The following is a 23,499-nucleotide window of genomic DNA, read 5'->3' on the forward strand; positions in this document are numbered from 1 at the left end:
CCATAAAGCACAAGATTCCTATTCTGCTGTGAGGAGAAACATGTGAACAAAGCAATGAAACCAGCTTTGTGACAAGCACATTTCTCTGGGTGGCTGCTTGGAACTCGGAATAGAAAAGCACTTGATGATAACAAAACAAGCCATGCACTGAAAGCATGTATCCCATTGGAGTCCCGCTTGTGGCTGTGCATTTAAAACTGCAGATGAGGCAGGAATGGAGATACTGCCTTCAGCCAAGATCTGGTAAATGCCAGATCTCAGCATGCACGTGCATTTATTTTTAATGCAGCCACAATCTGGTTACTCCAATTCAGTGAGGCAAATCCCAAGACTCCAAATTGAGTATTTCCAATAGCACTAATCTCCAAACCATTGTAAAATGCATTTTAGAGAAGTTATATAAAAAAAAACTTTAAGATCTCTGTGGCTAAAACCAATTTCTTTTTGTTTCATTGGTGAAAAGACTCTTCCAAGACTCCCAAGCTCTGCGGGCAGTTTGTGGCAGACCAGTACAGCCCGGGGATGACAGCACTACACATCAACTGACAGATGCTGCTCCTCGGAGAAGACAAGGCTATGGACAAAACACTGCTTACAAAAAAAAGGGTGGGTTTGTTTGTTTGCCTTTGTGTTGTTTTTTGTTTTGTTGTTGTTTATCTTCCAATCCAGTACTTCCTCCAGCTGTGATCTACCTTACAAAGTAACACCACCTGAGTATCTTCACATGGCCTTCCCCATGCAAGCACAGGGTGCCTCCAGTTTAGCCTCAGGGACAGCAACAGTCAGATATATTTGTCTTCCTAATGCACGGCACTGTTCCAGGCTGCATTTCTGTGGGGAACCCTTTACCTCCCAGCAGGGACAGGCACACAAACAAGGTTTTTGCTCAGCAGATGAGAAAGGCTTCCCTCCCCACTAACAGCCACACCACGCACTGAGCAGCACACGGATAGATTTTTTAATTCAGGCATGCAGAAACTCTTCTATATGTAGTGCTCTCACAAGTATCAAACCTAATCCTGGTATTTTCAAATGGACCTAATCCTTATTTCTCACACAATCATCTGCAAGACAGCAAAGCTCAGACTCAGACAACTGTTGCTTTAGGATTCTGTTGTGCACTGGTTTACTTTCCATCCCACACAGAGCTTCTGGATATCTAATCTGAGAGGTTCAGAGCAACACCTGTCCTTTCTCCAGGTTAATTAGGCAATTGATCGCTACTGAAAAATAAATCTCGATGGATGCTGTGCAAAAGAGAGGGATGTGTGTGTACTGCAGCCCAGACTTGAGAAGTTGGGTAGCTAAGGGGGGGACAAGAAGAAGAAAACAAGAGAGAGTCACTGCTTGCTACAGCTGCTGTGAACGTACCAGGCAGACAGACACCCCGACAGGCAGGAAGGCTCCCAGTTGGTACCAGGAATTCTGCACTGGGCAGCAGCTAAAGCAATATTTAGAACTGCTTTGTGGGGAAGGTCTATCCACACACATGGGCTGAAGCACCAGGAGAGAGTTTCTGGATCTCCTCCAAAACACCATCTCCTCTGAGCCAACATGTCAACGAAGGGATACATGCCTCCCCATCCTCATTAAAGCCCAGAGTGGCTGGGCAGCTCCTCAATGTCTGGCCCCAAACCAAAAGACAACATCTGAGTTATTTTTTCCCCTTCCAAAAGACCGATAGCTTCCATAATTGTGATTTACAGCACTGCAGCAAGAAGGAGCATCTTCCTTGGGAGGACCAAGGTCAGGGACCCAGTTAACCACAGACTCTCCAAGGCCCAGGATGAACATGAGCAGCTCTGTTTGGCTCACAAGGAGAAAAAAGCAATGGCTCACACCGCAAGTGAAGGTGTGAACGGGTCAGCTAAGCAGCAAGGAAAAAAGCCACGTACCTCATCAAAGTGCCTGTGGAAAGTACTGCCAGCACGAGAGAAGCAAAGTCCTAATAAGTCTGCCCTTTCGACTGGGCAGTCGCAACTGCAATACAGAATTGACTCAGCTGTCCTTTGAGGTCTGACTCTCATCCACTGTGATACGTAGGCTATATAGACGCAGTATTTGCTGGGAGTTTCAAAGAGGGAAGGCTGACAGTGAAGACCAGACATAGATGTCAGCCAAAAAAAGCCCCTTTGCATATGAGCAAAGCTGCTGGGAAACCAGGGCTGTAATAATCCTGACTGCTTCCATTCCCTTTAGGACAGACAGAAGAAAAGGTGACCGCAACACAGAACTCCAGCAGAGAACAGAACCCAGAGCACCAACATGAAATGCTGCCTCAGTGCTGTACCCACATTCCAGTGACAGTTTTCAGATGAGAAACGTGAATGAGAGTCCAGAGCTAAAGGTTTCCCAAAAATACAGTATTCTGAATCCTAGATACTCGGGGCACAATAAATGTCAGCTCAGAAACAGGAGTCCTTGCTAATCAGAAGTTCTTAAGAGTAAATACAGAATGAAACAAAGATGGAAGAGTTGCACTAAAAGCCATAAAAACCCAGGCTGACTTCAGGCTTTCACCTCTTGCAGACACAGATGCCTGCAGAACTTCTGCCTGTGGTTAAGAGAAAGGGACTGTCTTTGTAATGCACCAGGAAGAAATATCCAGAGAGATGAAGCAAATATATATCCACTCTTCTCCTAGAAGTTCAAACAAGTGCTTTGGGAATAAATTAATTTGAAATTGAATAAGTTATACATTTTTAAAACTATCCCTTTGTGGCTACAGTAGTTCATTTGCGTATGTTTTTGTTTCATTTTCCTTTGAAAGCCAGTTGATTTTCCTACGTGGATTTCATCTTCCCTCCTTATTTCTTCTCCCAAGTATTATTTGAGAGCTATTCTCAAGCAGATGCAGCACGTAACGAAATCAATTAGCACTGAGAAGACTCACTCCCTGCCCAGTTAAAGACATTAGAAGATATTTATCGTTTATGTATCAGCGTTGTTTCACCACACAAACACATCTGTGTGTGCTGCTGTAGGGATGGAACAGTGCAGTCAGAGGTCTGCCTTGCTGGGAATCCTGCTTTTTACACAGTGCTAAGATTTAAGATTTGAACAGCACTAAGAGCTGCATGGCAGGTTTCAGGGGTGTCCTCAGAGCCACCCAGCCATGTGCCAGGTCTCCTGAAGCTACATCAATAGGAAGAGAGGACTACTGTCAGCCTAGAGACACGAGCACACGGTGGGCATTAAGTGGCAATATTTTTAAATTAGGCAGTTTTAGGAGGTTTAACTTTCACAGAACGATCATCACTAATGGAAGCAATTGGAACTATATGATCCTTGAGGTCCCTTCCAACCCGGGTCATTCTGTGAAGCAATGTGATCTCATTTCCCTTTAAAACTGGAGACATCTTCCTGCTTTAACTCCATATCCCATCGCTTACCCATACACTCAGAACCTACAGCTATACATTCTTGTAATTATATTCCCTGTATTCCTTTAGAATGGAAAGCATTTAAGATATTTATCTGCTATCACATCCATCCTGGTGCTTTCAATTCCAAAGAAGCCATAGCTCTGCACTTAACCACAAACCATCGATGTTGTCTTCCTTACCAAGATTGTCTGCTCCCTTGGGACAACAGAAACAACGAACGCCAGGCCGATAAATGGACTGCTCTTCCCAGGCCAGCAGGAGCAGGCAGAGCCCGACCTCCTCTCATGCACAAGGGACAAGACTGCGCTCTTCTGCTCCCAGCTGTAGGACCGTGCTATCACTGCAGTGACCGAGCATGTTACTGCGACTGCCAGTGCCACAATGCTGTATGAACATACACATCTCACAGCTGAAATGTTGGCCCCATTTTGGAGAAGGGCAGAATGCCCAACGCAGTTTCTAGGACGACATAAATGCTTAAAATTAGGTATCTTCAGTGCTTCAATCAATTTCAGTCTTGGTTCTTTTACTGCCCTTGTGTGTTATGACTTCTCCTCTTCTATCATCAGTGCTGCTTTTAAAATGACTTGGGGAAAACTATTCCTATGTGCCAAGAGGAAGATGAGGGAGGTAGTGCTAATGTGAAGGTGCTCATCTCAGGTATAGGAAGAGGATACAAAGCCTGGAGAAGCCAGCCCTTCTGGTCTTCATTTGCCAAAACAAAGTCAGCCCAACATAACTGGTGCACATACAGATTAAATACTCAATTCCCTTTTTCTATTTCTCCTAGAATTGGAGGTTTACTCAATTTCAGCTCCCTTTACTAAACAAATGAGTTAATTAAACAGAGCGTGAACTGAGTTTTTCCTAAGTTTTTCCCATTTGTTCGCATTTGCTAATGATAAACATCCAGAAAATTGGATGTTTATTCCACTTCCACATTCTTTCTCTACGGTGAATCTCACAGCAGGACGTACGTTCATGTCAATGCTATAACAATCCCTTGTTAACAATTACGGTTTACCTAATACGATCACCGATGCCTATTAAGCCAGTAACTCTTTTCCACTCAGAGAATGAGAGTGGTTTTGAGTGTAAGACCTCTCTCCAGAGTTAAAAAAGCAAATAAATTTCAATGGCAGGGTAGGAAGCAGACTTGACATACCACACATTTTCATACGTAGAAATCTGATTCCTCATATAGAAGATTTTCTTTACAGTTCTTATTTGAAGAGGAAAATAGTCACTTTCCCCCCCACCCCCAAGACGACAATGCAAGAACATAGGGCAGAATGTTGAAAAACCATGCCAGATTTCAAACAACAGCAATTCCTTGTAATGATACTTTCCTGCTTCACCCCTGCCCCCAAGGAAAGTCTCTCTACATGCTTATATAAACACCCAAACCCAAAATCAATAGAACAATTCAATTGGCTTTATAATTAGAAGAGTAGCTGTCTGGCATCCTGTCTAGGGGTTATTTCAGCTTAAAAAGAAACTTTTCTCAGACATAACAAGCCCCATAAAGGACGCCAGCCAGCCACCCTTCTAAATCTTAAGTTGAAAAGTTCTGTTTCTGTATTTCAGTGATATATAAAAGTAAGGGAGCAAATCCACAGGCCATCGTATTAGGCTACTTTAGAACCTAACACCCTACAGATATACAAAATGGCATATTCTATGTGTTTTACAACGATTGGTATTTTTCCCATAGATTAAGGACAAATCCTGCAGTTTGACTAATGCAATTCACCCCTCGGGAGGCTTAGCTTTGCAGTACAGGCAAAAAGTGGGCACAATACATTACAAATGGTACAGAACTGGGATGCATCCTGGAGATCACAACCCATGCCAATGAAGAATAAAAAAAATGAATGCTGGTTTGATTTGAAGGCATTTTTTTTCTTTGAATGATGATCTGATGATCAACAAGATGATTTCTGATCCTGCCAAGGGAAGATGATCCCTGACAGCTTCACTCTGAGCAGCTCTAGCCAACTGTTAGCATGGCAGAAAAGAATCCTTCACAAGTTCTGGTTCTATCTGGATGAGAGAAGATGAGAACTACTGTAACAGTTAACAAACATTCTGAGCAGTCAGTATGAAAGCAGTACACTTCTCTGAGATTTCCTATGTTCAGAAGGGAGGGCAGTAAGAGGGAAGGCTTGAGCTGAACAGATAGAAAGGTCTGACACAACTACCATTAATGTTCAGAAAGAACCTCGGTTGTGAAATTTCACTTGGCCTGAGCTGGTATGCTCAATATGGCCTCTGCAAGCTCATTTCAGTGGTCAGTAGCCTCAAAAAAGGAAGACATTTATTTCTTCAATGTTGAATTTACCAGCATTCTGCCATTGGATGCTGTCATGGAACACCTGCCAATGAAGTAAAAACCAGAGAGCCACAGAATCATCCAACCTAGAAAAGCCCATCAACATCACAGGGTCCAACCATCACCCTCACCTAACCAACACAGCTCTCCACCCTTCCAGATATTGCCCAAGTATGAATACCTAAATATATACCTAATACCTAAAGCAAGTGATACAATTCCTATGCCCGTATTTTTAAGAAAAGCAGATGGCAGGGCATTCCCAACAGCTGGAAAACCACCCAGCTGGACTCCCTGAGCTGCTGACCTGCTCTTGGCATGGGCTGAGCCTGGCTGCAGGAAACCAGCCAAGCTCTGGTTTCCTCAAGCTATGCACAGCCCCTGGAGCACCCCAAGTTCCATGGACATTTCTCTTTTATGCATCCATGGACCTACCCTGCTTCTCTTTTCTTCTTTTTGTTTTGCAACATCACTGATCTGACAGCTTGCATTAAGTCTATTAAATCTTTGAGTCACTGTTTTCCAAGGCAATGTTCCATTCCCAATTATATTACACCAGACTTGACTGCATTAAAATAAATTCTGTTTGAGTGGGATAGAAGCTCAAACTGATTGGCATCAGTCTTGTGTGCTGCTTTTCAATTAATTGCATCTATTTCCTGTTCTGCAAATTTCACCACTAAAATTTTACTATTCTGCATCTGAGGAAGGGATAATAGTATAGAAATATATGTATATTTTTTGCCAAACCTGTCCTTTAATTGTCACAGATAAACTTCTGGAAGTTTCTCCTGTTCCTGATATTTCCTGATTATCTTTATTCCCATTAGCTCCGGTTCGCTCCCTTATCAGCCACACGTAGCTTTTACTACCCAATATTGTTTCTCTTGTTTTCCTGCATCCCTTTATACAAGTGCTGTCCTTAGCAGGATTTGCAATGCTAAACATTCAAACTCTTTGCACAGAGATTTCCTACCCACTGAACTCCTGGACGAACAGCAAGAAGATAATAAATGAAGCAGACTCTACAATAAGATCTATGACATGGGGATGCAGCAGCCCTTCTTACAAAAAAACCCAGACAAAGACAAAGACAAAGATTGCTTCTGGGAGGCAAAGTGGCTTAACGAATAAATCCGTAAAGCTGCCAAATTAGCAAATTGGATACTACCTTCAGTTTGCATCTGAAGTCTCTAGGCTTGATTCACAATGAATCGTCAGACATTAACAGAAGTACTAACACCACTCATCAGTGGTGAGTCCAGAACCCCATCTCTTGGCAGACAAAGGTGTCTTCTTCCAGAATGAATAGCTGTGAATATCCACATGGTTTGATGCTCCTCACCTGAGACTAGTGTTCTAAAAGAAAACGCTTGCAACCTAAATACTATAGAAGCGATGCTGTAGTTGTCAATAAAAACAAGTGTAATAGGTTTCTAAGGGTGCAAAATTGGGAGAGTAAAAAAAAATCTTAGCACTGTGTAAATAAAAACGTTGATTTTTATGCCTATTCATTTTTAATTCAGTCACACTCATACCGAAAGCTGGAAGCTCTGGGTATTACCTCTGGAAGAAGCTGACAAAAGGCAGAATAGTAAAAATTGGTCCATGTGATTAAAGTCTAACTAAAAGCTTGGGCAATCATCAGCCATTTAATTGTGGTGATTCTCAGTATTTTCTCTCAGGAACCATTAACTGATTAGAAGCTACTCTGAAAACTGGCACAGAAACAGAAAACAGATTCAGCAATTAAAACACAGAGAGACAAAGCAAAAAAACAACGCACAAACTCAAAAGATGAATGTATGAATTTCCTGATGACACTGTGCACAGCTAAACTCAGCTTGTACGCATGGCTCCTTCTGCATGTTTGACACTGCTCAACTCCAAACACCACAATTATCAGCCTGCTACATTCCATATACAATAACTCACGATGCACCTCTTGCCATTTCTGTCTCTTTCTGTGTAACTGAATGCAGTCTGGAAACAAACTTTTATTTTTAAAGGTTAATATCAATCCAAAATTCTCAACATTTCATGCTCATTTCAAGGCAAGAACACTTCCATTCTGCTGCAAATACAGCAAAATGCCTTATCTGGATTTTCACTTGCTATGGATTCAGATCTAATGCTGCAGCCATGCACCTCTGTGATGACTCAGGCAGGATGCTGGATGAAGGGCTGTGCAGTTTCAGGGCACTGCCTCTGGGAATAACGCAAAGGCACCAGCTTCTGAAATTTCACCCTTAAAAAGAAGGCAGCTTTCCAGGTTTCTATCCATCACAGATACCAATAACAACACATACACAATTGCAGGTTGTGTGTATTTCCCGGGCATCAAAAATAAGGAAACCAAACCGGTCAGCAGTGAGAAACAGAACTGCAGCCTTTACCTAAGCAGGGTTGCCATTTACTTTATGAATAAGAAAAGAAGCGTCAATTTAAGCCCTTATAATTATACTGCTAGAAATCTAACAGTTCTCCCCAAGGTATTAGAAATACCGTCCTTTTCTGATGTAAGTTTGGCTGTTTGAAAGGTTTCAGGTAAATCTGAAGTTCACACATGGAGTTATCTATTTATTACTGCTCACCATCCCTGGAGGTGCTCAAGAAAGGTGGTACTAAGGAACACGGTAGTGGGCAATACTGGTGGTAAGCAGATGGTTGGACTAGATGATCCTACAGGTGTTTTCCAACCTTGAACTATTACAATCCTTTCCCAGGAAACAAATCACTACTGCTCAGCATCTCGATGGTAACTGCTGGCACACAGGCTCTTATCTCACATAAACAGTGTCTTCTGTTCTCTGTAAGGCAACGCAGCCCAACGTTGCAGCCACTTCACAGCTTTCTTCAGCTGCGTGGACAGTGACAGTGCAGGAAAACCCAACTGCTGATTCCTACTGACCATCAAAGAGGTGGAAACCCAAAGAGTTCTTGGAAAAGGGAGTTTCTGGTATGTTGAATGGGACACAGAACTTCCAGGGCAAATTGAGACCTCTGTTCCATTTGCAGGAGTACAAAGCCTCAGAACAGACAACACACAAGGAAATCTTCTTTGTCAGCATGACAAGGCAAAACAGCCATGCAAGGATTAATGGTTACTTGCTTCCAACACAAACCACTGATAAAGCTATGGAAAAAATGCCTTATTTCCCCAGGAATGGAGAGAAACCCTCCGAAGTCATCAGAAACCGTAATTAGCATGGTTTTAAAAGTAATGTTTATATATTTCATTCCATTCTGTATTTTAAAGAATAAGTGGATCTCTTAGAGGAAGACCAGAATACACATCAGGCTTTCTTGGGTTAATGAGACAGACAGCTTGCATGCTTACCGTCACTTTCATTTGACCTGAGGTAGTTTAGCTGTGACTGCATCAAACCCACACTCTGACAGTTAAGCAAGCTGAAATACTGAAGTATCAAATAGTTTTTCTTCCCTGCTTGAGAAATTAACATAGAACCATCCTTCAAAAATTCATGCTTTGTTCAGTCAATAATAGTTAAACAAAAATCAACATTTCTGAGCTGTCTCCCTCTCACCATTAAAGAGGATGAAGTTGGTAACAGTGGCAGACCTGCTTCCTCTCAAAGTCTTTGCTGATGAATAAATCAGGAAATCTTGCTACACTCTTCCAACTGCACATACAATTTATTCAACCATTTAATTACCAGCATAGCAAAATTACCATGACAAAGGCAAACTCAGACTTGGCAGCTTCCTTTCTGCCTCCAAAAAAAGGTTATTTAGAAAACTTTTATATTTCTATATCTGCTCCAATCTCCGACAACACTCAGCTATTTAACGCAAGGACTAAGTAACACTAGTACAGCCCAGACACCAACTACCAGGTGAGCTGCAGCCTTCCAGGGTTGAAGTAGCTCAGCATGATGCAGAAAAATTTATTTGGGCAAGAGACAAGAAGTGAAGTCTAGGTGTGTACAAACGTGCATGGATTTTATTTGTGAAGGGTGCATGGAAGTTGGGAAGAGTCAGAACAGGAAGGAGGTCAAGATGATTTTGTTTAGGAAAAGGGAGATACATTTTAATCTACCACTGTTTTTTTCCTTATTTGTTTTATTTTTGAGTATGTGGATATGAGCATGAAACAGGCATACTTTTCAGGCTGGTAAACTCAAATTCAGAAAGTAGATAAGTAAAAGGAACCCACTTAAAAACAGTCACCATATATTTCCAAACAGTCATACATAGGGGTATCCTTTTAAAAGGAAACATACCTGCTTCAGGACTTGTTTGATTACAGCTGCTAGCAATGCTGTTTGGTATCACTGGAGTGGAGGATGCCTGGATTCTTGACTGAGGTGGGTTCGGATGTAATGAATTTCCTAAAGCCATTCCTGACTGACTGAGCATCCCACAGTTCCCACTAGCCTGCATCTGATTTATTAAACCCGCAAGATGGTTGGCGGTGGCAGGGCTAGTACCATGGACAAAGTTAGTGTTTGTGTTCTGGCAGTGCATACCTTCCCCTCGTAACGGTAAACTCTGTGCCAGTGAGTTCTGAAGAGTGCCAGAGTTCATACTGGTGTCTGCAAAATGCATCTGGTTACCAGAGCAAGGTAAAACAGTACTTGAGCTCCCACAGCTGGTAGTACTATTGCTGCTCATGTGAGAGCTTTGACAACTCATGGACTGAAGTAACTGGGACATAGAGCTGATGGGAAAAGAGCTTTGACTTTGCTTTCTTACTAAATCAGATCCAGCTTTGGAAACTCCAGAACTCTCCAACTGAGACTGTCTCAGCAAACTCAACACTGTGGTGGTTGGCTGCTTTCTTTTTCTCAGAGGATCTTTTTGCTGAGACATCAATTTATCTCTCAGTGCTGCTCGACCACTTTGCCCTTCAGTCGTTGGTAGAAGCACATTGGCAGCAGGAGGGAACATGGTATTTAAAGTGCTATGTCCTTCGTTGTTGCCACCGCTGGCAACAGGTCCAGAATTGCTACTGCTGTTATTGTTGTTACCAGCAAGTTTATTTTGATTTGCTAGCTGTGCTTTGGCTGCTGCTGAGAGTAAACTACTTGCTGGAAAAGAGGCAGCATTGTGCTGGTTCAATATCTGATTTAAAGGCATTCCCAGCAAACCAGGCTGACTCTTCAAAGAACCACTTCCAGCCGATGCAGTAGAAAAAACTGCATTGTTTGGAGGATTTAATACATTACTCATTCCAGCAATTAATGGGTTAGGGATGTCCTTGTATTGATTAAGTCCATCGTGCTTGGTGGAGGGGCTAGATGGCATAGACGGTCTTGGCGACCCTATTGTCGACCGTGGGGACCTGGGAGGAACTTTAATACCAGTACAGGATGACTGTGGTCCTACTGGAGGCAGCAGGAAATTTCCATGATCTGATGATGTGGAAGAAGAACGTGATCTTTGGGGAGAAGCCTCTATCCTTCCAATCCCGGATCCCATCATATGAACTGGGGATGTCACTGGTGAAGGAGATAGGGAAGTAGAAACTGAATGCTGAACTCTCTGAACATGACTTCCATGGTTCATGTGACCGGGTTTTACGGTTGGCAAAGGAAGATTACTTGGCAAAGGGACGACAGCAGGAGGCATGCTTACATTCATCACGGGTACCTGAGAGTGGACATTTGAATGGTAAGTAGTTGGGTTAATGATAACAGGATTCTGATTGACTGGTTTGCTAGGAATAGGGTCAAGTATGCCAAGCGGATCCTTTTCTGATGTTAATGGCTTTTTCTGAAGAGCACAAGAAGGCGGTGGAGGAGGTGGAGGTGGACCTTGGGGTGGCTTATGGTGAAACATTGCTCGCGGTATTTCCATACCAGCTGAAAAATTACACATGGGTTTTTTCATTACAGGGCTTTTTGTGGTCAAGGTTGGGGAAAGAGGTATATTAGTCCTTCCAGCCATTGCACAGGATGACTGTATGGGAGAACCATGAAGCATTACTGATGGCGGAGACAGAGGTGTCCTGTTCATATGAATAGGACTTGAGTTGGGTGCTCCATGAAAACTGGGATTGTTCCTTGTGAAAACATCAGGGCTTCCAAGTGGGTCAGTCCTAGGAGAGATTGAACCATCTCCATATATCTGTGATCCTGATGAAGCTGGACTGGGCATCCCACCATGACTGCCACGATATGGAGACTTCTGTCCAAGTTCATTACTACCCAATCTCTGCCTAGGATAGACAGAATGAAGTTCTTGTTGCTGGCTTCCAGCCATTTCTTGCACATAAAGCCTACCCATGGCATTAGATGCCCCTATCATCAACTTGAAAGGAGTCTTACATTCTGGCATCACAGAATTTGTAATTCCTTCATGTGATTTATTCCTCATTGATCTTGGAGTTGCTGCTCGAGTAGGAACTACCGGAGTTGCACCTGATATTAAAAACACAACAGTTACTATTTTGAAATCTGGTGTCACACATTTCAGTACACGAATATTGTGTGTGAAATCATTCATTAAAGCCTTTTGGCTAAACTTTTGCTTAAACAGTAATATCTAAATCACCAAACTGTTGCTGGAATGGTGCAGACTACCCTACTGCAGAGCACAGATGAACAAACCACAACTCCAATTCACATATAAAACCTGTATAGATATGGACAACTTTAGATCTTGTGTTTCTCAGGTTTTAAGTGTACTTGCTACCCAATTAAAATGCATTTCAGCACTGTTCTTTCAAAACATCAATACATATAAATTTCCCCCCCTTTCCCTAAACATCATCGCCAGTTTTCTACTCCTGAATCTCCAGCATCATCACTTCAGCTACAGCACCAGCTGGAAGAGCTGGCAGGAGGAGCGGTCTATCACTATCATGGGGAAAAGGAACCTCTGGCACCATCTATTGAGTACAGGAGGAACAAGGCCCATGAAGGGTTTAGGTTAATTTCTCCTTGCTCTACAGGGAAAAAAAGCCCTGCCCCACAAGTTGTGCCTGATAAAGATGAGTGGGGAAATGTGCTGTACTATTTTGACTTTGATTTCCATCCAGCAGAACACTTAATTGCATAGATCTGAGAGGATGTGGCTGATCAAGGCAGGGTGCAGCACACTTGCTGCTCTGTGTCACTCACTGGCACTGCGGGCACCAAGTTCCAGTTCTCTGAGTAAATCTGCTTTTAGGATCAGCTTTGCTAAAAAGGTGAGTGCATTATACAGAATCTTGCAGTATTTCACTGATTTAAGGCTTTTCTAGTAGTTTTTTCAAAAAAATATCCTTGGTATCCACATACTAAATTTAAGAATGGGCTCTATCTCTTATATTTGTTTTCAGGATAAAGGCTTAGGGGATATGCACGCATTTGAACCCCTACAATAAGGACAAAATTACTGTAAACTGCAGTGTTGAGAGCTGACCTTCCAACACACAAAAGACCACTTCCCTTTTCTGCCCATCAACATCAGTTCTGTTTAATAAACAAATATTTCTTCAGTGTTTTACTTTAAGAACACCCTCACAGGCAGCTCCGAGCCTGGTGGACTTTCTGCCAGTTTTACTGCTCTGGGGATTTGTAATTCAGTTTGCAGTGGGAACCCAGTGAAGGAAAATGATTGTATTCTTGGCATGCAGCCCCTAAATATGCAAACGTAAGCTTTGAGTGGTGAGCTGAAGATTTCACGTTCAAACAAATTCAGAGGTACCTTTAAATTCTCCTACACACAAGAACTCAATTCCCTTCTTTCCTTCTCTCCGGCCATAGGAGACAGATGGCACTGAAAATCCTGCCTTCATCCTATTTGCTGAACCAGCTACATCATGACAGAAACAAACACGTTACCCTTCTCAAAACATAAACAAAGTCCCATTCCAGGGACAAATCTCAAGACTGAACTGCAACATGAAATACGTACAAGAACCCAAACAAATGGGCAAAAGCGTGAGTAAATGAAACAGTATTGTGTTTACAAAAGCAATTTAGTGGGAAATTTTCCTCTTCCTTTAGAGAGCAAAATTCTGATCAATAGGGAAGGTAAAAATAAGATTCGTGTCTTAAATATTTATCTGTTTTCCTCTCCTTCGTTTTGCTTTTCTATTTTTTAAATGTAAATGCATTTTAAATACCACAAATAGGTGATTATAATAGAAAAATAGTAAGGGAAATGCATAGCAACTTGGGAAATTGTACTGTTAGGTGTAAAAACAAGCCTCCGTTAAAAGACACATCCTTTAAACCAAGATTTCAAACCATAAATAATCTGAAAGGGCAACGGCGCTCGACTATTATGAACGTCACTGATGTCTTCATATTGCCTACATGCTTGCAATGTATTATTTCTATATCCATAACATTTTTTGCTTTTATTCAGGCTGCAGAGGGTAATTACCAAGGGTTGTTTCCCTAAAGCTGTGGGCATCACAGTATGTTAAGCATAACCTTCCAAAGCTCTGTGTTAAAAGTAAGCGTACCCCTCTGTTTTAACTACTTGGATTTGTAAGGCTGCTTCAGATCTTTTCTTGTTCTAGCAATCCAGAGAAAATACCTAACTTTCAGTTTAGGTTTCCATGCAGACTGTTTTTGTAGCTATTTCTATCAGTGCTAACTTTGTATCTTAGCTGAAGTAGCTTTGTTTTCTGGTAGTCATTCTCCTGATGCCTTTATTGACAGCAATTGTATCCCCTTTCAGTCACAATTTCTGTGAGGCTAAGCAAACTGAACACTTTCAGATGACTTTTGTAGAACAGATTCTGCACTTTGCTTACAGAAGAGCCTCTGCCCTGTTTAAACTTGAGTGCCTCTAGCAAGAACAGAGGCACAGGAAGGCAGCAAGCACAGAAAGATGTTTGTACCTCTCTGTCTTAGAATCACATTGACCTGCACCATACTGCCATCTGGTACTGCTCACAGGCACCTTTGATCACTCAGTATATTGAGGTATTCTTTCTCAATAATTTAGGGCTAATAGCTTTTTTTTGGTCTAGTCCCCAGGTGAATAACCTTACAATTAACAGGATTTGTTGCTGTAACTTTTCTATCACTCCAGGTGTCAACGATCCTCCAATTTTCCATAATGTTTTGATCTTCTTTTGTTTCAAATAATATTCATCAGCTTCATCCATCAACAAAATTACTTGACTTTTGCTGATCTGGATAATTAAAATGCTAATCCAGGTTGGTCTCCCAAAATAATCCTTGAGAAATTACAGTGGAGATTTTTAGTTGTATATTCTGCCTTGCAATACAATTTCCCATTTAGCCAAGTCCTTAGCCACATTCTAATCCCTTTATAATCACTTTATTCAGCTTCCCTAATTTCCCATGTGACAGAATATCAGACATATTACTACGGTTCCAAAAGATGAGAGCTAATGTATTTTCTTTGTGTAGAACAATCTGATATCTTTTCCAAGAAAATCACGCTCTTATTCTGGGATGACCTGCTTTTTAGATTCATTTTGTATCTTCCTCCATCTCTCTAATTACTACTTCCATTTTTAACTTGAGCCTGTTTACTACTGCAATCACAGATATATAAGGCTTTTGGGGGTGTTTCTGTACAGTAATTATATATATAAGATTAGTTGGCTAAATGATTTTGCATGCTGTTACTCACTTGTTCCACCACCAGGACTAGTTAGAACTAGTGAAGGATGTGGTGCTTCCATGCTTTTATGAAGTGTAGCCACAGCAATAATTTTTCTTTTATGTATGCATAGTTTGGTGACATCTTCATCTGCTTTAACATCTTCAGCAGTTCTCTGCTTCACTGCAGCTCCAGGATCAAAATTAAAGACCTGAGTGTAAAAATTCCAACATTTAAAATAATCACTGTTTGATTATTACTACATTAAGGGCTTTTCATTTTCTGGAGTTATCAAGGACACTACATTTCCCAGTACCCACTAAACCTGCATACGTTTGCTCTGACATACAGAACCTACCCCAGCAGCTGGTTAGGAGCCCTCCAGAAACCAACTCCTGCTGAAGCTACCAAGTATGAATATCACACATTAACATGTTGCTGTTGATGTTAAGCTGCCAGTGAAAATCGAGTCTCCATGCAGGGAGAAGGCAGAGAGGAGATTCATTCAATGGTTTGCATTCTATATTCGATGAGAACAGAATTTAAGTCATGGCACAGCACATCAGCTGGCATAGTTAGCTGATAAGGATTACGTTGCAGAAATCAAAGATTATTATTTCTTTACCTTGGGAAGAACAAGAGGACATTCTAGGCCACATTTGCAGGTTCCATCAGTCAGCAAGTAAGTCTTCACCTGCTCCAAGCAGGATAATAAAGACCCACTGGGACTGTAAAGAAAAAGAAATGACAAATTCAAGCTATTGGACAGGTCATGACTTCTATCCACCATTCTAACAGCTCACATGGACAGAATTTGATACAAACCTAAGGTCTCACATTTAGTTTCACAGTATTTCTTGCTTTTAGTCAAGAAATGAGAAGATACCAAAAACAGTGAAAAAGAAGCAACATTTTAAAGAAAGATTTTACCAGGGCAGAACAAACACGTGCAAAGAAAACAATGGAGACCATTGATATTTACTATTCATATTACAATTGTACTTGAAAGCTTTAACTATTGCCTAACAACTCTAAGGCAAATTCCTTCTCTCCCATAAAGTACAACACACAGGCAGAGGGCAATCCCCACAAACCTCCGCCCTCAAATCCCATCCCTGCAGCTCCATTGAGGCATGACAGTCACTTCTACTTTCTAGGACTGGAATGTAATTTATAAAGAAAGCATCACAAACGTGTATGTGAAGTATGAGATAACTCATGAAGAGAAGGGAGAATAGTGACACAGGTCTTGTGGCTGGGTTTGATAGTTGCACACCGTGTAGTTTATTCAGCTGTAATTTCAGCTTTCCCAGTGAAAGTGTGAAATGTTGCACCAAGAAGCCAGTCCAGGGAGTGGAACTGCACTTGGATTTCTTTAGCTCCAACCAGAAAATCATTATCTCCACATCCAAGAATAGGCCATTGGAAATTCCGTTATGGCAAAATCACTAATTCATAAGATGAAACAAGTTCTCATGTCAGAAACCTCTAACTTTCACATTGCTCTTCATTACTCAGCCATCCAAACTGTTCATCAGGAAAAGAATACAATGGTCTGTGAGGACTGGCTGAAACTCTGCTCCTTAAAAGCCCTTATTTTAACCAAAACAACTTAAGTGGAAGAGTCTGGATGATGAAAACAGCCAAGCGTCAAAATTCCAAACTATGATGAACTTTCATACTTGAAACCGAACGTATAAACAACTGATTATGCACAACAAGAACTCACTCATCTATAAAGCAACATCTGCAAATGACATTTAAAGTTACGTTAACAGTTTCAGTAACACGCTTGCCAGATCTGCCCTAAAAATGGTTATTTTGGAGAGAATCACTTAGGTTGAATATGTATAGCACTGACATTTGAGGATAAATAAAGTAAAAGCAATCTAAAAATAATGGTAGAAGCACGAAGAAAAATGATTTATAGGCCAGAGCGGCCTGATCTGATCAAGCACACCGGAGCAGCCGTGATGCACAGGGGAGGATCCTCACCTGGGGGTGTCACAGCTTCCCACAGAACTGCAGACTGGCATCTGCTCTCTACCAGCTCATCTACACACCACAAGTTCAGTGACGTTTAAGAAGCTCATTTCAAATGACATCTGTGGGAACAGGCTCTGGAGTTGGGATGTCACTTTAGGTGCAGTGGTTAAAGGGCCTGTTGAGCAGCAAGAACTAAGATCTCATGAAATTTTGCTTATCAGTGCTCCTTTGGCCTGGAATCACACACTCAGGTGAAAATGCCACAACACAACACAACCACTGATGCACAGCAGCCAAACTTATCCAGAGGCCACAGCTACTGCTTGCTTTGTAGAATATCTGAAGTTGGAAGGAACCCCCAAGGGCCAGCAAGTCCAACCCTGGCCCCACACAGCCCCACACATATCCTATGGCTGATGTTGGTGTTCCTGAGCTCTGGCAGCTCGGGGCCATGCTCACTGCCCCCTGGGGCATCCTTTAGAACCGAGTGAAGCTATGTCATCAAAGTTCTTTTTGTTTGTCTCTGGAAGAAAGTAGTTTTTACTAAGCTTTACTGGTACACAAATTGCCTGGAAAATGCAGGTACAGGTGTAAGGAGATAGTGGAGCCTGGAAACAACAGACCCATAGGGTATATACCTACTGCACAGACCACAGCAGGATGTAAAGTGAGCTATGGACAGCCCATGCTTACCAGGAGCACACAGAGCAGCCCACTGAACCTGTGGTGTTACAGGAGTCACCATAACCTGCTGCATTTATGTGCAGAGTTATTTGTCTACTGAAATACCAGAACTAAGAAAAGGCCCTTTTTTTCTTCTGGGCATAACAAGTAGGCACGTGCAATGAAACCTTGATATACAGAACAGCCCAACTGATTCATACCAGACATCATGGCTGCTGCACACCAGCTGTGGACTGCATAGACCTACGTAATGGCAAAGCACCTTTTGTGTGAACAAATTTCCTCACGCTTCTGCACTGCAAATGATAATCTACAGCTTCCTTTGTAAGAAACTACGCAGGTTTTTTTGTCACTCTAGACATCCTGGGGTTTTGAGACTCCAAAGAAATACAAGAGAACAAATTACATATTTGCATCAGCTGCTGACAGTTATGGAATGTCTACCTGCTATTAAAGACCTCTTCTCAGTTTATTCCACTGATGACTATTCGCTTACAGCAACCTGAAGAAGAGATTATCTCCAAGCAGCACTGTTAGTTACTAAGAAAGCAGAGCTTTCACCTGGTAATAAGGAACTAATTAATAGATTTAACTCAAAGCAACTGTTGACAGCTGATAAAAAACATGAAAGCTTTATAAAGAAGCACAATTACAACGAGTCCTTTTTCAACTGGGATCATCTATTCTTAATACACACACTTATTTTCCTCTGGGTAGTTTTTGAGTCAATATTGTTTGGCCTTCCTTTCCTTCAGTAAATGCAGTGAATATTTTCAGGGTGGCTGTTCCTTTACAAGGGCTCAACAGCAGCTTCTCTAGAGAGTTTAGGGAGAGTTCATCCTTGAAGATGCTGCTAACAACACCGGCAACTGACCTGATGGAGTGCAGCTCACATGCCATGTTGGATTAGATGACACCCCTTCCAACCATCACTCCATGACTTTCACCAATAAGAGTGTGGATGAGCATCTAGACACCGTCTAGACTTCCCTGAATCAGAATGGCTTATAAAGGAACACTAGTAAACTAACTACTGGGTTCAAGAAAAAGAAAGTACGTGGACAAATCTTGGGCAGAAATAATATCAGCTTCCCCAAAATGACAAAGACAACTGGTCAACTTGATTAACAGGACCAACTGGAATAAAAACTGTGTTTCTCATAAGGCAATTCAGGACAGAAATATTAAGAAACAGCAGCAATAAAAAACATATGAAAAAAGACAGAAGAGCAAATAACTGTCAGGATTATAAACAAATGTACTGGTTTCTAAGCACCTAAGACTTCTCCAGGAGCCTTATGGCCTGTTTCTTACAGCTGTAGAAAATAGAATTCAAATACAGATGGGCTCATTACACATACAAAAATACTGAAGAATTTTAAGTCCTGACGTCTGGATACAATGATGACAGGAAAAAAACACACAACAAAAAACACCCCGAACCAAACAACTCCTCTTTTTCATTGATTTTTAACTGAGAGAGGCCCAGTAAATTACAGCAATAACGAGAACTACAAGGGGAAGGCGATTTCTCTTTGACATGCGTGTTGGTGACATGGATTCTGTTTGATTCTGCCAATTGAGAATATAAACAAGAAATCCTGGTATGTATTTGATCTTTTATGGTGGTTTAGTGTGAAACTGGAGTATGCTGAGACTCATTAAAGAATTTCATATTGTTAATGTATAAAATGTGGTGTACGAGAGGTTATTTTAATCAGAGAAGAGTGGAATAAGTATAAGATAATAACAAACCGATAATCATTTAGATTAATATGATATAAACCTGACGTACCTACATTTTGTTAAAACAAACTTTGATCTTTTTCCAGTAAGATTTAATTTGCAGTACGTTTATCTGAACACACTCATTTAATAGTAATTTCAATACATTTCTTTGAGTCTGCTCCAGGATAAAAAAAAAAAATTCCATAAGCTGGGAAAATAAATAAAATATTGTAAACCTTGGTTTTAAGGCTTGCATTCCTGTATTTTTTTCCCCCTACATTAGAAATGGGAGGAACCTGTAGAAGTCAGCCCTGCTGAGGCACGTCAGTGATGTTGTACAAAGAACCTTCATAGTTTGTAAGATGGACTGATGTTTTCTACAGATACTGAGTACAGCAACACTGTTTAATTTCCTTTTGAAAGGGAATAAGTAAACCTCAAAATACAGTGGAGATCTGGAATGTAAACTCGGAAGAGACAGCAAAGAAGAGTCACTGAACGTCAGGGTAAAGTTGCATGGCACCACCCAAACTGAGCTGAAGGCCTGTTGCTGGCAGAAGAAAGTCCCACTCTATCTTATCTGCCATGAATTGTCTGAATGCCTGGTTGTTCCTTTGAACATGACCAGCAAATGGTCTTATAAAAAGCCAGTGCTGAGTAAGGAAAAGGCAGTGAGAGAAATTTCTCGTCAGTTTCTGGTGTGACCTAAGAAATCCTCTGGCTAGTTCCATTGTAAAAGGCTCCAATAATAGAGGTATTAAATAAGGTTAAATCTGCTACTGCTCAGCTTTAAAATCCACATGATGATAATAAGTAATAAAGAACTATTCGTGCCTAAAGCAAAATGTATAGTAAGGATATCAAATTTTCAAGACCAAGAAATATTAGATTTGTAATGAACAGAGTATGTGCTACAGGCATGCAAATAGCACAACTCAAGTGGACTCCGTTAATATCAACAGAATGAACGATCCAGCACTTTCAAAAGTCTAAGCCCTTGAACTCTGAGTGTAAGAATTAGCCAAGTCAATAATCCACCACACGTTCTGGCAAAACTACAATGCAAACAAAAACAGCAACCGCTTTAGATGACCATACCTGATATAGAGCACTCCACTTTGGTCCACCCGTCGCTGCCAACCAACGGGAACTTGCACTGCTGGTGGCCCTCCTTCCGTGTCCCCTCCGTCACACTCCTTTCCACCATTCATTTTTCTGTTTCTGTTTATGAGTCTTCAAAGATATCAACAGTAAGATGATATCCTTTTACTACATGTCATCATGGCCTCCCAAAGAAGGCCATTCAGCACATCTTTCCCCAAATTGTACAAAGTGCATTGGGAGGCTCCAGCTCAGTTTGAAACCAAGTCCTTAAAAGTGGCCATTTTTGTTAATGAGTCAGTTTCCCATTATAATCCACATTAAATATGCAATGTTTAACTCCTTATATATTCATAAGGACGAACTATATAGATAAAAATTAGTGCTTCCAACTTGGGAAAATCATCATTCACCAATCCTTTGTTACCTGTCAGAAAGGAGAATGGGGAAAAGGAGAATTTCTAGTTCAACAGCATGGTTCCAAGCTTGATGACTAAGATAACTTGTATTTTGTGAAAGCTCGTCTCATTTTTATAAGTTATGACTCAGATCTAATACCTCCAGGTATTATACCCTTTATATGCCACATTCTTTTTGTTTTCTTTTTATCTTCCGTTCATTATCCAAGTTCTCTTCTTGAGTTTCTTTCATGACTTCCTGGCTCCAACAAAACAGCCTGAAAAACACAAACACAGAAAATACATCAGCCCTTTCCTGAAGTCCAGTCCAGTAACTCATGACTATATGTGGATGATTACATGTGGATGCAACTGAACTACATCTTAAAGGCCAAGACAATGCAACTTCTATTAAATAGTTAAAGCACAGTCTGGGTGAATTAAGGGATATATCATTTAACAGAGGAGTTCCACATATGCTTCTATTAAAAATTATCAACAGATGACTAGCTCTATTAATGCCCTTTAAAAACTGTTTATAAAATGGAACAAATTTAATGCAGAGGAATCTGCTTCTAGGATTGATAATATCAATAAGAATGGAAAAAATGTTACATTTAGATTAGATTAAAATAACAACTTCATTAGAAAAAAAAACAACAAAACAACCCAACAAACACTTATATAATGAACAGGAAAAAGTCAGCAATTACGATTTTCCTAACCCAAATCTAGCTTTGGAATCTTCATGTTCTTCTGTGTTGATCTCTGTATTCCTATGAAAAAATCCGAGTATCATAAATAATAATTTCCCCCCATGTTATTATGCTGTAGGAAAAGATTTTCATTAATGTATTTCAGGATTAAACAGTGTGCTGTTCTTCAAGAAGTTTTCCAAGTAGATCTGACTTCACTTTCAAGACTGGAAGATTTATTAAGGTGAGACAAACATGGAATATTTAAAGTAAATAGTACATATAAGAAATCGATAGAACATAAAAGAAAATGGCACTGATGACTGTTGTAGTAATGACATTAATGGGTTTTATTTGGAATTGATTGTCAGTTCTGCCCTACTCCTAATACCGGTGTTACGCTAACATTTAAAAACATAGTACATGTTACTATAGATCTGAAAGATTTTTAGTAAGAAGAGGCATTTTGAGATAGAAGTGGAACATTAAGTCCATTAAGGATCCTACATTTCTGCAACAGCAGTACAAACAAACAACACATTACATCTTCATTTACCAGGAACAGCAGAAGAAAGCTACAGAGACGGACAGTCCTCAATATTAGTCTCAGCACACTGACACAGTACGTTCAGATGTGCTACTTATAAATGTACATTTCAGAATGCTAAATAAAAAAGAAGAATGTTTTCAAAACCAATATGGACTGGGAAGGAGCCAGCTGCACACACCCCTTGGATAAGGGCTGAAATCTGAAGATTAAAGATTAAGAAGGTAACAGATGACATTTCATCAAAAGCAAGGCAGAATTTAGCTTTCAGCATTATTGCTGAATGGTGTCTTGGCAGATCTGTTACAGGTCTCATTAAAGGCTAAAATAGGTAAATAATTGCCCTGTTTTTCTATTGAGAATTAACTTTCTATAATACAGTAAAATCGGGCTCAGAAAATACGTATATAACATACTGGAAGCACATATCACAGACAGGGTTGCTAATCTCTTTGCGCCGTCTTACTGTGGCTCATGTTGCTATTTAGGGCAATTACACTGGATCCATTACGAGAAAAAAAGCCATCACTTTCTTTTTTGCTCAAACAGCAAGAGACACTTTGAAGTAACCTTATATTTCTACTGGTTCTGCAGTGCCCCGCATTAGCTAACATCCCATTCCATCGCCACCACAATACTTATCAGATAAACCACTTTTCTGTACTGCACATAGCTTGAAACAGTACCGAAAGAAGCAGAAGAATTCATGCAGCTGCCTCTTGTGGGGAGAATGCTCAAACATTTTAACTCAGTAGAATGGACTGGAATACAATGGCTGCTTCAGCCGTATACCTTCCATCTGAACTCACTATTTGCTTTACTTTTTCCTGAGAAATACTAGAGGCTAAAAATTGTAAACTGACACAAAAACTTGAGCAATGCGCAATATAAAACTGAATCAGAACAATTGTGCATTATCCATTCTTCCCCAGGTACAAAAATGCTTAAACAACACACTCATCCTAAGGAGAAAACAGAGAACACTGCTATTCACATTACAGGGTCTGACCTTCTAACTTGCCATTTACCACGTGCATATGCAGCTGGGGCTCTGTGAGGACAAACCAGTGCTCCTGTGTGCAATGACTTGTAGAAATGACGTCTAGGG

General features: G+C 40.8%; 1 protein-coding gene across 12 annotated transcripts in view; it reads right to left on the minus strand.

The window, feature by feature from the left end:
- Positions 1–23,499, minus strand: part of MBD5 (methyl-CpG binding domain protein 5) — a 120,247-nt gene that overhangs the window by 17,415 nt on the left and 79,333 nt on the right. For 5 of the 12 annotated variants that reach the window (XM_015869260.2, XM_015869259.2, XM_015869255.2 and 2 more), the window contains 5 exons: positions 20,749–21,427; positions 15,878–15,980; positions 15,283–15,463; positions 13,372–13,479; positions 9,963–12,101 (listed from right to left, as the gene is read on the minus strand). In XM_015869260.2, coding sequence (XP_015724746.1) covers positions 9,963–12,101; positions 13,372–13,479; positions 15,283–15,463; positions 15,878–15,980; positions 20,749–20,861 — 2,644 coding nt within the window. In that variant the 5' untranslated portion in view covers positions 20,862–21,427. The remainder of the gene's footprint in view (positions 1–9,962; positions 12,102–13,371; positions 13,480–15,282; positions 15,464–15,877; positions 15,981–20,748; positions 21,428–23,499) is intronic. The other 7 variants (XM_015869261.2, XM_015869258.2, XM_015869256.2 and 4 more) reach the window with 5 other exon arrangements.

This window comes from Coturnix japonica, chromosome 7 (assembly GCF_001577835.2).
Source record: "Coturnix japonica isolate 7356 chromosome 7, Coturnix japonica 2.1, whole genome shotgun sequence".
Lineage (NCBI taxonomy): Eukaryota > Metazoa > Chordata > Aves > Galliformes > Phasianidae > Coturnix > Coturnix japonica.